We start from the raw sequence: 16,054 nt of genomic DNA, 5'->3' as shown, positions 1-16,054 counted from the left end.
TGATTGTCTCCATTAAGGAAGATGATCCAATTTCAATCATTAGTATTTCCTTTAAAACAAAACAAAAGTTTAATTACTGATCAAAATTTTACGAAAAATTGATTGATTATTATTGTGAATAGTAATCTAATCAATAATTAAGTCAAAAGGAAAAGATCAATCAGATAAATAATCATGTCAACGATAATCTAAGGCCTATCAACGTAATTAATTGTTTAATTGTAAATCAAATGCTAATCGTTGACTAATCTTATTCTGTTGATTGAAAATCTTTGAATAATCAAAAATGATTCATTTTCATGGTTAACTCATTGCGGAATATTTTTCAATGTTAAATAATATTCAAAGTTTAATCACTGAGCGCATGAAAAAAATGGCGACACAATTAACTGACTAGAATTAATTTTTATCAATGGATTACTTTGTTATCCTCTTTTTTTATTTATCTAACATGAAATTTGTTGCTTTCCATGATTGTTACATGATTCTGATTCACTGAACCTTTTATTAATTCAGAAACTTTTCTTGTTGGTTCCATCATGATTATTATCTCTTTCATGATTCTGATTCTTAGCATTGCTGATAAACATCATCATTATTATTAATATAACAATCAAGTTGAGTTTGCTTGTTGCACTAAATTGTAATTTAATCAATAGGACGCATGTTTCAATCTCTCTGATTATTACTGCATCAGAATAAGAATCAGAATCAGAATCAACATCTACAGTTGAGAATCTCCTGAAATTTTTACAATAGTAACAATAATAAGTTTACTTTTTCTGATGAAAAATTTGCAAATCTAATTGTTAATCATGTTAATCAACAATCAATTACCAGATTACAATTATCTAAAGTGAAAAAAATCAACTCCAATAATCTAATCTAATATCACCATAGGTAACATGGTTATTATTTTCATCAGTTTTTAATGTAAATTCAAATCAAACTGTTAATTGTTCAATTTAACAATCATCATCATGCCATTGAATACTTATCATAAGTTTCCAGTGTATGGCCCAGAAAAAATTAACAATCAATTGATTCAATCATCACCATTACCATCAATTAATCACAGTAATTTAACACTCGTATCTAAACTGGGTAAGTCTAAATGAAGTGGATTAAATTAACAATCAAAGTGAAAAGTACAAAATAATTTAAAATTATCAATTATGTTTACTGAACGTTTTGATCAAAAACCCAATCTAGTTAACTAATTGTTCACTTCCTGATTGATTATCAATAATAATAACAGAATTACATGAATTTGATTCTGATTCTGATTCTGACTCTGATTATCAGGAAGTAAATTGTTACGATTACAATAATTTCATTTCCATGTTAATCCAAAAATATAATAAACTAAATCCCTTATGAGGTTAACTAATCTGTTGAATATTGTTCAGGAATTGATTCATGGTTTTCATTTACATGATCAAATCAACAGTCAAAGATTATTACTCAGTTTGAGATTTGAATAGATTTTCAATCATGATGATAATTGAATTGAATCTGAATAAAACTGAGCTGAGAATTAGATTGAACTGAATGCAGTCAATCAGGAATAACACAATAAAGAATCTGAGAAATGTGAATATTTTTTTTCACCAAATCTTTTCAGTTGAACTTTTAATTAATTTCTGACTACGAATTCTGATTAAAATCACTTGGATTTCATGATAACTGAAAAGACTGAATATTATTATCCAATCATCTTTATCTTAATGAGAGAAATTGTTACATGTATTTGATCACGTTGGTTATTGATTGATTACTCATAACTGGATTTAGTTTCTCCTCTAATACTATCATAGTATTAAAATAATCTGTGGACTTGATTTGTTCAAGAATCCAGTTGATTGTGATAATTTTTTCATCAATTTAATGTAAATATTGTGTTTATTTACTTATTACATGGTGGAAAATGTTGATCTGAAACTTTTTCCTCTCATGAAAATCTCATCTGCTCTTGAATTGAATCAGAATCTAATCAAGATAAATATTTGATTCATGTTCATATTTCAGTTAACTGAATTTACAAGATGTTGATTCAGAAATTCAGATTCTCAGTCTCTTGAAAATAATATCATTATTTTTACCTTGAAAACAACTCACCGGGAATTCAATGTAAATATAATGAGGAAAACAGTTATTATTAAATTTCCTGTGACAATTTGAGATCATTAATTATAATTAGCTAACTGAATTATCGTTAGTGATTCAAGTTGATTGCAATTTCTTAAATGCTGATAGTTTTAATTGGAAGAGTGAAAAAACAATTGTGTCAAAATTTTAGCTCCTTTTAGTGTCTAACATTTGATAGATTTGTTCATAATGATAACCAATTAATTAACTAATTTTAAGGTTTATAATTGATTAGACACAAGTGATTAAATGAGTAATCATTTCCATGAAAAATATTATTAATATAATCACAATTTAATCTTTGAAACTCACAATTAATGACCAACCACAGTTAGTTAGCTGAAATGGTTGATACAAAAAGTTGTAAGTTTATCTTAACAATTAAGGTCACAATAACAAGAGCAACAATTAGAAGTGTGATTAGTTAATCAAATTAGTCTGAGGACAGTAAACTTTGATTGTTGTTCATTTAATCAGATTATTAATCAATAGTATTCAGTAGTTTGACCTTTAGTTATGATTGATAACGATTTCGTTCAATAGGAATCAGTTAATTAGATGATGAAAGAGAGAGAGAGGCTTAATTATCTCAATGATTAAGTTAATATAGAAGCATTAACTTCGTGATTAACTACAATTAAAGTTTTGTTTTTTTATTCAATTAATGCCAAGCAAAAAAATTTATTCTGACAAATTTTCATGGTTATCAGTTTGATTCTGATCATGAATACCATGAGTATCATGTTATGTGAATATCATCATGATTTTTATCAAGTTTTATCATGAGTTTTCACAATTGATGATCAGAATTAGAGAGATGAGGATATTAATCTTGATAATAATCGGGCGAAATGATTATTTGTGTATAGATTCACCATGAAATTATTTTCATGATGATTACAATTGAATTTTTTTCTCTCTATATCATAATTGATTCCGATTCCATTTTGTGAGGTATCATTTAATTTTTAATCATTAAGAACTCATGAAAGCCTCAGAATGCTAAGGATTATTATGAAAATGTTAGATTATCATGATGATTGTTTGAATATCTTGAATAATAATCATCAACATTGTAAATTGTTTCATTCAACAAGTAATCTAAATAATAAACTGAATTTAGGTTATTATTCAGATTAATCTCAATATTTATAAGAACTTTTTTTTTCAAATTTCTAATTCAAATCAATTGGTGTCATCTGTATAATCACCATGAAATTTAGTGAATTTTTTACCTCCATGAATCTGATTCTAACATTAGCTGGAAGTGTCAAAGTTCAAGATTGAATTTAGTGCTACAAATCAAACCAAATTTCATTATTTATATCAAATTGTGATTGAGTTAAAGACTTAATTATATCAGGATTTAAATTATTACAAATATTAAGCTTAGTCTTTGATTGTCGTTTGAACTATTAAAATCATATGAATTCACTTGATTGTGTATTTGTCTCGTTAATCGTGTTTATGATAAATTGTTATCTGAAAAGCTTAATAAACATCATTCATTAATCAAATTGATTGTTGTTTGCAATTTAATTGAGTTTAATAAACAATATATTATCTGATTTTAATTTACAACACAGATAATTGTGATTTAGGCTCTAATAATAACAGCAAAAATCGTGTTGATAATAACTTTGCTTGAGCCAAATATTAATAATTTAATTGTTAACAATCAATAAGCAACTATTAATAAATCATTAACCATTTGACTTTTATCATACTCAAACAAATAGCAATAGCTAATATAAAACAAAGTATCATGATTAACAATTGAAACAATCAACTGTAGTGATCACAAATTATTTTGATTTCCCGTTAATTGTTCAAAGGGATTAATCAGAAAAATCAATCAGTTTAATTTATTTATTATTTGACCTTTATTTTTATCCATAGACAATCAACATGAATGAATAGATGTTCAAAATGTTGATGATGCTGATAATTGTTACAATTGACTGATCATAATTAACAAAGACAATAATCAACATCTTAATAATAACAATCAGAATAATTAATAGAAAATGGTTTTTGATCAATCAACTGCATCAATAATTTGTTCATGCTTACAATGTATTGATAAAAAGGATAAAAATCAACTGATTGTGTGGATGATTACAATTTTTAATTATTAAATAGATTGCCGCTCAGACCGAATTACAATTAACCAATTGTGAAAATGAACCAGAAAAACTTTAAAATCAAAATGAAATCATTTAAATTATACTGCCCTTTGAATAGTAACAGTTATCATCTTAATTACAACTGAATTAATATTAATAATCTGTATGTGATGTTTAGATAAATGTACTCAGGTTTAAATTGTTCATTTCTAACTATGGTAATGGTTAACATGATTATTGTTACTTTATGGTGAAAACTGTAGTTATAACTACAGTTTTAACCTTGATTGTAATTCAATTACAAGGTAAATGTTTGCTTCCATATAATGATGATTAAGTTTAAGATAAACTCATTGATCAACATGAATTTCAAGTGAAAGTACCGTTACTTTTCAATTTTTAATCAATTAACATTTAAAATGGAAACCAAACAATCACATCTTTGAGTGATTAAAATTAAGATCATCATGATAGTGAATCCATTTAATTGATAATCTAATACTCACCTCAATGATGAGTAACAATCAACTTACATTAAACTTTTCTTCTTGTGATCATAATTAACTAAATCATCACAATTCAATGAGTTATTAAATGTATTGATCAAATTGGTCATTTTGTGATGAAATCCATTAATCAAACCAAATGATAATCAACTGAAAGGGATTTTACTTATATAGAGGAAGAAAATTCTAAATTTCTAATTACAATTAGTAAATGAGGATTCGGTGTATTTATATATCATTAGAGTAACAATGAGGATATTTAATTGTTTACATTGAGTCTTTTCTCAAGAATCTAAATCTAAATTATCTGAATGAAAATAAGATGATTAAGATGAATTCACGTTTCCATTGGTTGTTGAGTAATCAAAAAATTAGTTGTGATCAACAATTAAGGTGAAATTACATTGACTGTTGCGTAAATAAATAGGATTTAATTCAAATACAGAAATCATCAATTACTTTTATCTAATAAACAATTAAGAGATTGTAAATATAAATGAAGACGGTTGAGAATCAATTTTACTATTTGTATTGTGCTTGATTACCTTTGTATTATCATCTTTATATTAATATGATATTTCAAATGATCATCATGAGTAAATATTAATTACTAATGAAAATGACATCTCTTGATTGCTTTTTTGCGTATTGTCATTCAATGAAAGGATCATTCAAATATGACTACGATTAACTTAATCAACAAATAATAGAAATTAATTCTTGATCAACTCAACTTCAACGCTAACTTTAGTACTAATCAATCCAAGAAATTAACTCTAAGCAATACAATTAATCAAACTCAAGTAATTTAAAAACATCTCAATAGTAAATATTGATTAAATTAGTTACATTTATTGATCAAGTTTTGCTTTGGTCACTGTTTCCTTAATTGTCACCATCACTTTCTTGATAATAATCATGATGAGAAGTCATTTCGATAACTTGTCTTTTCAATTCAATTAAGTTAATTGTTTCCTTGTAATTAAAAAACCAAATCATTTAGTAACTTTTCCTTGTCTTTGAATTTAGTTAATCCAAAAATTTTATCGTTTTGTCACTTGATACAAATTTTGACATTTTCTTGATCCCAATGGTCTAATAAATCACTGCAATGTTATCCAGTGAATATCCTAATATTATAAAAGCAAGAAAAATAAGATTATAGTCTAATAGAAGTGAAAATTAGTCGAAACCTTTACGATAATCAAATTAGGAGAGAAAAGGATTGAAGAAATGATTAAATGTGATTAGTATTGTTATCATGTGAAAACAATTTAAATGGAAATAAGTTAAATTGAAAACATTGAACTTAATTTGTTTCTAATATTTGTGATTTTGTTAATTTTCCAGGAGCAAGTCATCTAATTTACATTGGAATTGCATCAGGTTGTACGTTAATTGTTCTAATTGTTTGTTATATAATTAAATCGGTTCACAATAAACGTAAAAAATGTTACGATGCAATCGATGAGACAACACGGACAATCATCTCGATGCCTCAAGCACGAAGAGAATCAAATAAATCTTTCCAAGGTGTTTGTGTTTAGTAAGTTGATTGTGATTATCAAATCATTTTTTCCAAATGATTAACCAATTGTCCTTTATTTTAAAGTCAAAATCAACCAATTGATTTCATCCTCCCTGGAATATCAACTCATCTTCAACCAGCACCAACTCCAAGTAGATTAAAATCACCTTCTCATCATTGTTCAGAGACACAACTACAATGTTCTAATGATCAAAGCTTAATTGCTGATTTATCAAGATCTGAATCTCTTGAATCGTTGATCATCACAAAATCTGGTGGTTCGGAAGTTGTTGAAAGTGGATCGAGTAAACTTGGTGGTGACAATCAACTGGAAAGACCAAGATCCTCTTTGTTGGGTGGATTAAATCCTGAACTTTATCGTATCGGTGGAGTTGATCTTGAAGGTGAAGATGACGATTTCCGATAATCATAGAGGTAGAATTTGGTTCAAAGTTAATTACGAGGAAAAGAATGAGCAACTTACCATCAGTTTACTGAAGATCAAAAATTTACCCTCAAGGGTAAAAGGATCAGTAAATTGTTCCGACCCATTTGTCAGGTTAGTATAACTCAAATAAAGTTGATTGATTTAAATATATTAATACAATATTAACCATGGTAGAGTAAATAAATCTACGATAATCAAATATTATTGAACCAGAATATAATACTGATTTAATCAGCATTCCATTTACACCCAAATCAGTCTGGATTCATGGGTATTCATTTTATCAAATATCAAAAAGCCAATGAGCACATAATCATGATAATCTCTGCAACATTTTCCTCGTCATCATAATAATAGTTTGAGATCTTCTTCCTGCCTTTTCAATGTAAAGATATTGCTGATTCTCAGGGAGTTAATCATGTTGACGAAATAATTGAAATAGGTACACATAAATACGCAAGTATGAGAGAGTAACATGTCGAACATCCAATTACTAACCAATTGTAAGATCCTAAGAATAGAAAAATAGAGAAAAAGAGAAAATAAAAAAAGAATTAGTCTTTGGAGAGAAGAACAATAAGTTAGTTCTTGATAACATTTTCGACAGAGATGATGACAACTCTTCCCATGGAACATTTTAGATGACAGATTAAAACGAACCTTAGAACAACTTCTTCGATTCTTGTTTTTTTTCTCTTCTTCTTGATCTAACATGAAATCGAAAAAAACATTAGAACTTTTTCTATTCTTATCATTATATCAATTCGATCACGTTGACTTGAGATTTGTTACCATTTCTTTACTCCCAGCTAATCACTTTATTCCTCAGCAAGAATCCAAATTCTTTGAAATTTATTTTGTATCTTCATTTGGATTCTGTTATTTTTTGTTTCTCCTTATAAACGATAATCATTTACCCATTGATAATGATGATGATTAACACTCATGATTGGACATATTTCTCATTTCATGGTTGCCAGAATTTACCTTTTGCCCGATGGAAGGCGATATGTTCAATCTAAAGTTAAAAAGAAGACCTGTAATCCGAAATTCGATGAAAATTTTGTATTCCAGGTAAGTAAAAGTATCCACTGGACACCCACAAATCCACTAATCGAATCACTGACCTTTAAATGGACCAAAGTCCATAGACGATGTTTCATGATAATAGTAAATGTAGATAATTGTAGAAAAGAGATGAAAAAATAAAATGGAATAAGAATCGGCCAAACAATCAGATTAAAAAGTTCTTAGAAATGTCAAACATTTGGAATAGAAATTAATTGTTGGCTTATCCATCGAAACGAAATCTTTAGATTCTATTAGATTAGTGAATCTATCTACAGTTTATCTCTACATGAAGACTGGAATAAAAAAGAGAAAAAAGAACAATTTTTCCAATTTTTCGATCAGAAAATTACTAATTCCAATAATCTCCATGTAGGGAAATTCTGATTCAGGTAAAAGTTAATATTTACATAATTGTTGAGGTGAATTACAGTTTACGTTTACCAGTGATTTCACTTCAGTGGTTTTAATTGTTAACTCTGGTCTTTGTTGAATCGATGAATGAACTGAATAGAGTCTGAAAGGAAAATAACATAATCATGTTAACGATATTGTAACTGAATATTGTTGAGTGTCTATCTAAACATGGAAAGAGTTGAGTTTTTGTTGAACACTGAAAGTTATTCAATTTAGTTTCAACAAATTTAATTTCACCTCCAGTAAATTCATCATAATTATCTAATGATTGTTGTTGATCCAATTTTTCCCAATCACGTTTACATCAATGGAACCAAACACTTATTCATCTTAATATAAATGCCAACAAATTGAATGTTTTCCGTTGTCATTTGAAAGTTAATCTGTCCATGGAAAAGTGTGATAGTTCAATTTATCTCGGTGAAAATAATCTAAAATAAACATGGTAGATAGAGCAGAAAATTGTGATATTAATTAGATAACCTTTAATCAAAATCTTCCAACAGAATCAAATGATTGAAAGTGATTAAGATGCACAATAAACAAACAGAAAACTTGATCATTTTGTTTACATTCAACATTATCAATGAAACACTTTTGCTGTTCGTAAATGTTTAGTTAATTGGTTCGATTTTCACAATTAACTAATCCACCAAGTCCATTAGACCAATAGAATCAACAAGAAATCACCATAATTAACCTTTGATTATGGTGATTTGGACAATTGATATTTGACGATTGATATTTCTGATTAAATTGTTCCCTCGGTGTATTGTTTTTTTTCTGTAACAATTTAGGTTCCAAATAAATCAGTTCAAGATAATTCACTTCGATTAACAGTATTGGACAACGATAGAGGAAAAAGACACAATGTAATTGGCCACGTTATCGTTAAGCTGAAAGATCTTGACTTCATTTCGTCTAATCCTCCACTTCTTTGGCGAGACTTGGAATTGGAACAAGATGAGGTAACAATTAGTTAACCAATTAATCAAATAATCACTTAATCACTTACCTGTATTTCTGTTTCTGTTAACTCAATTGCTTTAATAAGCCTCCATCTGAATCTGGTGAAATAAATGTGAGCCTTTGTTACAATCCGATGATTGAAAGATTAACCATAACCGTTTGTGAAGCCAAAGACTTGCGGTGGCCTGATGAAACACCTCTAGGTAATTAATTAACTAACTACCTGTTCATTTAACTTACCTTATTTGTTAAATTGTCACCAAGAGTTAACAATTTGAAAATGATTGTCATCAAAAACATTAGATGATTTCAATTGGACAAGAAAACACAAAGTGGAAAATTTAAAAGATTAGTTAATGTTTGTTACTTTCCAGTGGATTTAATATTCCCAATTACTTTAATTTAACTACTGTAATTAACTATTCCATGAATACTAATCTCTGTTCAGATGAGAAATGTCTAATTATTATGAATAATTAACTAAAAAAAAGAACAATTTAAATCTCTAACCTTTAAAATATTCTCTTACTTATAAACACAATAGGAACTGAAAGGGTTAATACGCTTTGAATTTCCTTCTATTAATTTTTTCTGTTCTTTTCTTTAATTTTTTGGAATAATTAATTTTAATTGTTCCAAAATGTTTATTATTTAAAGTGTCTTATTATCACAATTTACTATTTGTACTTTGTTCTTATTGAGAACAATTAACCAGTTATTTCATTCTGAATTTGTGATCAACCATTAGGACGATTGAGATTATCAAGTAATTGGTCTTGTTAATTGTTTTGTCTTTTTTTATTAATTAGAAACTTGTGTTAAGATTAGTCTATTTACCGGAAGTAAATTGGTTAAAGCTAAGAAAACATCAATGGCGAAGAGAAATTTCCAGCCCAATTACAATGAGTCCTTCCATTTTAAACTGAATCAAACATCGGTGGCGATTTCTCATGTTCTCATTCAAGTTAATCTCGTTCATGTTACAACTAAAGGTAAGACTGAATTTTTTGTTTTACTCTTGGAATCTCAATTCCATCTCTTTATTATTATCTTATTATTATTTTATTATTCTGATTCTGTGTTGTTATTTTTTCCATTTCTTATTCTTTTTCTTAGCTGATAAATGTCTGGGAAGAATCGTCCTTGGTTCTCACATGTTTGCTCGTGGCAAAGCCTTGGAACACTGGATAATAGCGACTACCACCACACCTCATAAACAAGTTCGACAATGGCACAAGTTAACCTGAACTTCATCTTAATTGCTTAATACAATTGACCATCAACAGAATATTTTAATCATAACAATCTAATGAGTCATCTCATGTAATAACTTTTCCATGTTTTCTGTTGGAACGATTTTTTCCCTTCTATTTTACATTATCATGATTCGTCGGAGCCTCTTTATGAATATTCAAATTTTCTGGAAGATTTTAATAGAAACCAATTGGAAACTATTAATAGTAATAATAAATAATCTTCATGAAAATTTCGCCACCAATCAAAATTGTCTTCTCATATTACCTTCAATCTAATTTAAATCTCATTCTCATTAACTTAATCATTATCAACATCATTTCCAATTTGATTTAACGTAACAGTTTGGATATTCAACCGCATTCAACTAATTAAACCATAAAATTGTTCACTGAAGAGATTTAATTTAGTCAAATGATTTAAATCATTCAAAGAAATTGACATTTTATCCTTACATGTACAATTAGATTTTGTATATTATTATTTTCACAAAAATGATATTTTAACGAGACAAACTCTGTGCAAGATTAATTATCTCTGTTGATTGTTAATTAATTGACCAATATCTTCATCACTTTGACTTCATATAGAAATTAAAAAGATATTTACAAACATACTGAATACTTAGATTACTGAAAAATTGACTATTCTAAAGGGTATGATTCAGTTTACTTTCCAGATTTTGATTCGGTGAAAATTTAAATAAACCGCTCATTGATTTTTTCTTAGCATTTACCCTCTTAGATGGCGTTGATTTCGCTACCATATGGTTTTGTTTAATTTCGGTTTTTTTATTTACTTTTTAAATTGTTACAATTTTGTTGATCAATTTTTGGTCTAATTGAGTTAGATTAATAAAGTATCATGGTTTTATCAATTTTTGGTAAGCAGATTACATCTGCATCGAAGATATGTGCAAATAGTAAGTGAAATAATTGACTCTCTTTTTTTCTGTTGCCTTTGTTTTTATCAGTTTGTTATTTATCAACTTTCATTGTCTTATCTAATTATTTTTCATTTTTTGAATTATTTATAGATCCTTGTCATCTTATTTTCACCAGGAATTCTGTTGGTTTGGCTCACAGTTTTTATAAAGGTCCCAAAAATCGCGTTGAAGTGCCACCTTCGTTTGATCGTAAGTTCATCATAATGACTTCCATTGAACGACATCGTTCAAAATAGTCCAATTATCTCAATTAACTAATTAATTTCTTTTATTTATTTTGGTGTTTACAAATGAAATTCTAGATATTATCCTACCTGATCCGGAATACAGAAAATTACCAGCACTTCAAAGTGTTCCAACTACTCCAAATAACAAAGATGAGATGAAAATCGCTCGCAGAGATTATGACGCAAAAGGACCTGAAACAATTCATAATCGTCTTCTTTATAATCAATATGGTTTAGTGGTAAGACAATTAGGCCATAGAAAAATTGATCAATTTATCGTTTACAGAAATTAACTTGTATTTCCATCATCAAATATTTTTAGGCTTTATCTGGTGGTCATTTATATCCAACCCATTTGAAGATAATTAGAGATTCGGTTAATCGTTATGTGTCAAAGGATAGATTTGCTGTTTGGAGAATCGAACCACCATGGAAAACAATCACTCGAAAGGTAACATATCTAAATATTTAATTTGATTCTTTTCTTGGCTTCTAAACTTCATCTTATTTTCACTCTAGTCACCTGGTAAAAAACTCGGAGGAGGTAAGGGTAGTGTCTTTTGCTATGCTACCCCAGTTCGAGCTGGTCGAGTTATCTTTGAATTTGGAGGAAAAGTCGAATTTGAAAATATTCTGAAAATGTTATTAGGTGTTGCAAGAAGATTACCTATTGATGCTTTACCTGTTTATTCAGAATTTTTCACCGAATTTCAAGAAGAAATGGCCGAAAGAGAAAAGAACAACCTGAATCCTTTGACCCTCGAACATGCAGTGAAAAATAATCTAGCCGATTGTAGGAAATACATGACAGCTTATGAATTATTAACAAACGGAAGATACAGATAGAAATTTGGACAACTTTTCGCTTTTCACTTTCAACAATCAGTTAATTGTCAACACAAAGTAATGAGCAAATTTATATGTTTAGTATGTAAATTAAATTATTGTTATAATCTGTACAAGATAAATACTATTACAACTCTTTTCTCATTAACTAAATTTGGGTTATACAAACAAAAATTGATCCATTTTAATCAATTGTTAAAATTAATCAATTCTATTATTAGATCTCTTTTTTATCAGATGGAATTTTTAAAAATTATACAAAACTGTAATTAGAAAGAAATGAAAAATTTGATGGAGACTCTTTTGATCATGGAGAACATTTTAACAGCGAAAAAAATATTATTTATCGATACAATGGTTCATGGTGATTTAAAGTTCTCTAGATTTTCACAATTAAAGATGATCTGTATCAACAGTTATCTAAATCAGATTTGTTTATATATAAATAGAATAACAGATTACCAAAGAAAAAGGAGAGAAGAAAATTGGAGAAAAGTTGATTAAGATATTTGGTTTTCTCATGAATTCATTTACGAGGCGAATAAAAAATATCATAATTGTTCATTCCTTTTCTCTATCATGTTTTGTTCATCATGCTGTCTGAAGGAACATGAGTGACCACTGAATCTGAAACAGATAGAGAGAACTCTAGAAACATCATTAACACAATTGTATCACAATTTGATTCACTTTGTTTTTCTTTTCAAATCGGTGGTTAAGTTGATGAGGTTTTTGTTGATACTTTTCTTTCAATTGAGTTTGATGATGAAAATATGATGATGGTGAAGTTAAATGGCGAAGATGATTAATGATGAAAATGTTGTAGAGAGAGAGAGAGAAAGGAGTTGATAGATGATCCAAATTATGAACAAAAAAAATGGGATAGAAAATAGATTTTGTAAGGTCTTTTAAACTTATAGTGTGTGTTGATTATCAATGATTTGTTTTTACAATTGTTCCTTTGTTTTATCGTTGACGAGGGTTTTTTTTCTTCATGTTCTTATATCAGTAGAAACTCCTGAATCGTTGAGATCACCACTGAAACGTAAATTACATTCACTTATATTTGGCTCATTCGGAGCGACTTCATCTGAATCGTTTTTATCCACGAAATCATCATACTCTATGGTTTGACCGGAACAGGAACGAAATATTGAAAATTTCAATGATTGGGTAAAATTATCACGGATTCTTTCAAAAAATGTTCTCTCTATCATTTCATCGTAAGATTGAAAATCAAAATCAGCTACTTCAATACTCAATTCTTTCCTCTGTCTCATATGTATGGCAATACCAGCGATAATGATTAAAACTGCTAAGATTATACTGCAAACAGGGATTAAGATGAAGCTTAATTGAGCTCGATGTTCAACTAGAAAAAAGAAAATGAGAAACAAAATTATTGTTAGTATCAAATTTACGGATAATACTTAATGTTAATTGATCGAGTTACAATCATAATACTTACTCTCATAGATTAGGATGGTCATGTTTTTGGTGAATGATGAGACGTCATTGGAAACTTTAGTGATTAAATTTTTCTTTCCTTTTGCATCAAAATATCTTGTTATTATGAAGAAACTTTCATTTGTTGATGTACAATAAGGAATCAATAATGTATCATTATCTGGTATATCTAATATTTGCCAGCAATACCAGAAAGGTGGAGATCCACCATCGATTTTCATTGTAAGTTGTAAACTTTCATCTCGAAATAGTTCAACATTTGTATGACCATCAGCGGTTAAATTGTGAATTGGATCACGACTTGTTAATACAATATCAAAGGAACCATTTTTTTGCATTAACACTTCATTTGATGAAGTATTTAAAGAAGCAAAAACAATGACAGTTATATTATTTGGTTGTGGTTTAGTGAAATTAGATAAAATGGTTTGATCAAAATATTCCTCTTCAGGTGATCCATTGATAATCCATTTGTATGTTATATTGGCTGAAGCGAAAAAATCACTTGGATCATGAATTTTGGCTGTCATGTTGACTTGACTTTCGGTGGAAACAAAATTTCGTGCAATCGACTCTTTAGGAATTGCTTGTTCATAATTAATTGTTCCCAAGAGTGAATCTAAAAGAGAGAGAGAGACAAATTAGTTATCATTGAAAAAAAAAGTGATACGAGTCTAGTTTAATTGACCTTGATTAACAGATGAAAAGTGATAATTAAATGCGTAAATTTTGATTAAATATCATTTACACAAATAAGTCACATGTTGATTAAAATTTTTTGCTACAAATCTAGTTACAAGTAATTGAATGTGTAAATAGAAAATAGTAAATAAAAAAATTCAATCAACAACTATTAATAATTATCATCTAATGTTACCATGAAAACATTGCTATGATTGGGCGTTTGTTGATAGTCTCTGATAAAATTACGCTTAACAAAGGCAGTATATATGGAATTACATAAGATAATCTCTTTTTTTGATAATTAATTTAAAGAAAATTCTCATTAAATTTGAGATAATCAACTAACCTGAAAGTTGAAAGGTAGATACAACGGTTCCTATTGAGTAGACGGGAGTCCACATGAAACGATACCAAACATCAACTTCTACCAGGTAGAGTTGTTTATTTGTGGAAACATTTGGTGAACGAAAGGTTACAGAATGCCGAACATTATCTGCTGTAGATATAATAGATGTATCTTTGTCCGGAAAATCTGGAAATTTAAATCGATACTCAAAACGAGGAGCAATTGTTGAGTAGGTGTTGAATACTTTAAAGGTTATCGGTGTGTCAATTGTTGTAGGCCCATCATTGTAAACGGTTATATAATCACCGGCCACTGGATATAAAAGGAAAAGGCAATAAATCAAATGAACCACCATTGGTCTAGAACTGACCTTCATGTTAAATAGCCAGTCCATAATCCAAACATATCCAATCCCCCTGTAGAATAAATTTAATTAATATCAAGAAAACAATTAATTCAAATCAAAAACAAAGATGACAAAAAATCAACTAAGGTAAAAGGAAAACCTTTCAATCATCTTGACCAGTTAATTTTACCAAATTTTACTTACATGTTTAAAATCAATGGAATTCAAACTAAATCGCCAACATTTCACATAGTTAATTAGTAAAAATTAACAGCCTATGATTAAAATAATCGGTCAATAATTACAATTAAACAATAACAATGAAAGTAAAAACAAAAAATTATTACAGAAAATGAGAAAAAAATTATCCACCAGATGTCGCTAGTTGGAAGCGAAAGCGCCAAAATTTAATTGTCTACAATTAAGTGAATTTAAATTGTAATTGATTGACTTAATTTCTTCCATACAATTAACCATAATACTCTGAGATTAACCTTTATGGTTAATGGATTAATTAAATGACCATTTGATAAAACAAGTTAACCTTTTAAGTAAATCAAATTAACCTGAAAACTTGACCAGAGACAAAAAAAAGTTAATCATAATCTTAAATTAATCCAATAGATTTACAATAATCATAACTGCACCTTTAACAATTGTGAACAACAACAATTTAGACAATTTAAATTGTAATCAAATCAAATCAAAGTCTTCAGGTCCACGAGTTG

General features: G+C 28.2%; 3 protein-coding genes and 1 long non-coding RNA gene across 6 annotated transcripts; 2 read left to right on the top strand and 2 right to left on the bottom strand.

The window, feature by feature from the left end:
- The first annotated feature begins 696 nt into the window (after positions 1 to 696).
- On the top strand, positions 697 to 10,704 carry LOC128393420 (synaptotagmin-15-like). The gene is given in 9 exon segments (XM_053353606.1): positions 697 to 1,104; positions 6,131 to 6,326; positions 6,393 to 6,728; positions 6,730 to 6,867; positions 7,737 to 7,830; positions 9,039 to 9,209; positions 9,296 to 9,413; positions 10,020 to 10,202; positions 10,327 to 10,704. Coding segments are annotated over 9 exon segments (1,491 nt in total). The 5' UTR covers positions 697 to 980; the 3' UTR covers positions 10,458 to 10,704.
- LOC128393426 (uncharacterized) lies at positions 6,568 to 9,398 on the bottom strand. Of its 3 annotated transcripts, XR_008326146.1 has the most exons (6): positions 9,257 to 9,398; positions 8,942 to 9,187; positions 7,884 to 8,672; positions 7,549 to 7,793; positions 7,417 to 7,463; positions 6,862 to 7,267 (listed from the first exon to the last, which is right to left on the bottom strand). It is a non-coding gene; the product is annotated as an uncharacterized LOC128393426 (long non-coding RNA). The 3 variants fall into 3 exon arrangements; XR_008326145.1 differs by adding an exon at positions 6,568 to 6,705 and having other exon boundaries at positions 6,793 to 7,793; XR_008326144.1 differs by having other exon boundaries at positions 6,862 to 7,793; positions 7,884 to 8,341; positions 8,479 to 8,672.
- Positions 10,705 to 11,226: 522 nt separating the features above from the next.
- LOC128393422 (39S ribosomal protein L16, mitochondrial-like) lies at positions 11,227 to 12,605 on the top strand. The gene is made up of 5 exons (XM_053353608.1): positions 11,227 to 11,386; positions 11,501 to 11,599; positions 11,713 to 11,876; positions 11,960 to 12,088; positions 12,157 to 12,605. The coding sequence occupies exons 1-5, from the start codon at positions 11,329 to 11,331 to the stop codon at positions 12,481 to 12,483; spliced, it is 777 nt and encodes a 258-aa protein (XP_053209583.1). The 5' UTR covers positions 11,227 to 11,328; the 3' UTR covers positions 12,484 to 12,605.
- Positions 12,606 to 12,784: 179 nt separating this feature from the next.
- On the bottom strand, positions 12,785 to 15,821 carry LOC128393421 (transmembrane protein 130-like). The gene is made up of 4 exons (XM_053353607.1): positions 15,531 to 15,821; positions 14,981 to 15,396; positions 13,952 to 14,569; positions 12,785 to 13,855 (listed from the first exon to the last, which is right to left on the bottom strand). Coding segments are annotated over exons 1-4 (1,416 nt in total). The 5' UTR covers positions 15,533 to 15,821; the 3' UTR covers positions 12,785 to 13,475.
- Positions 15,822 to 16,054: the final 233 nt, after the last annotated feature.

Source organism: Panonychus citri, unplaced genomic scaffold (genome assembly GCF_014898815.1).
Source record: "Panonychus citri isolate SS breed McGregor unplaced genomic scaffold, ASM1489881v1 Contig00138, whole genome shotgun sequence".
NCBI classification, from domain to species: domain Eukaryota; kingdom Metazoa; phylum Arthropoda; class Arachnida; order Trombidiformes; family Tetranychidae; genus Panonychus; species Panonychus citri.
This window is presented reverse-complemented; position numbering and strand designations above follow the sequence as displayed.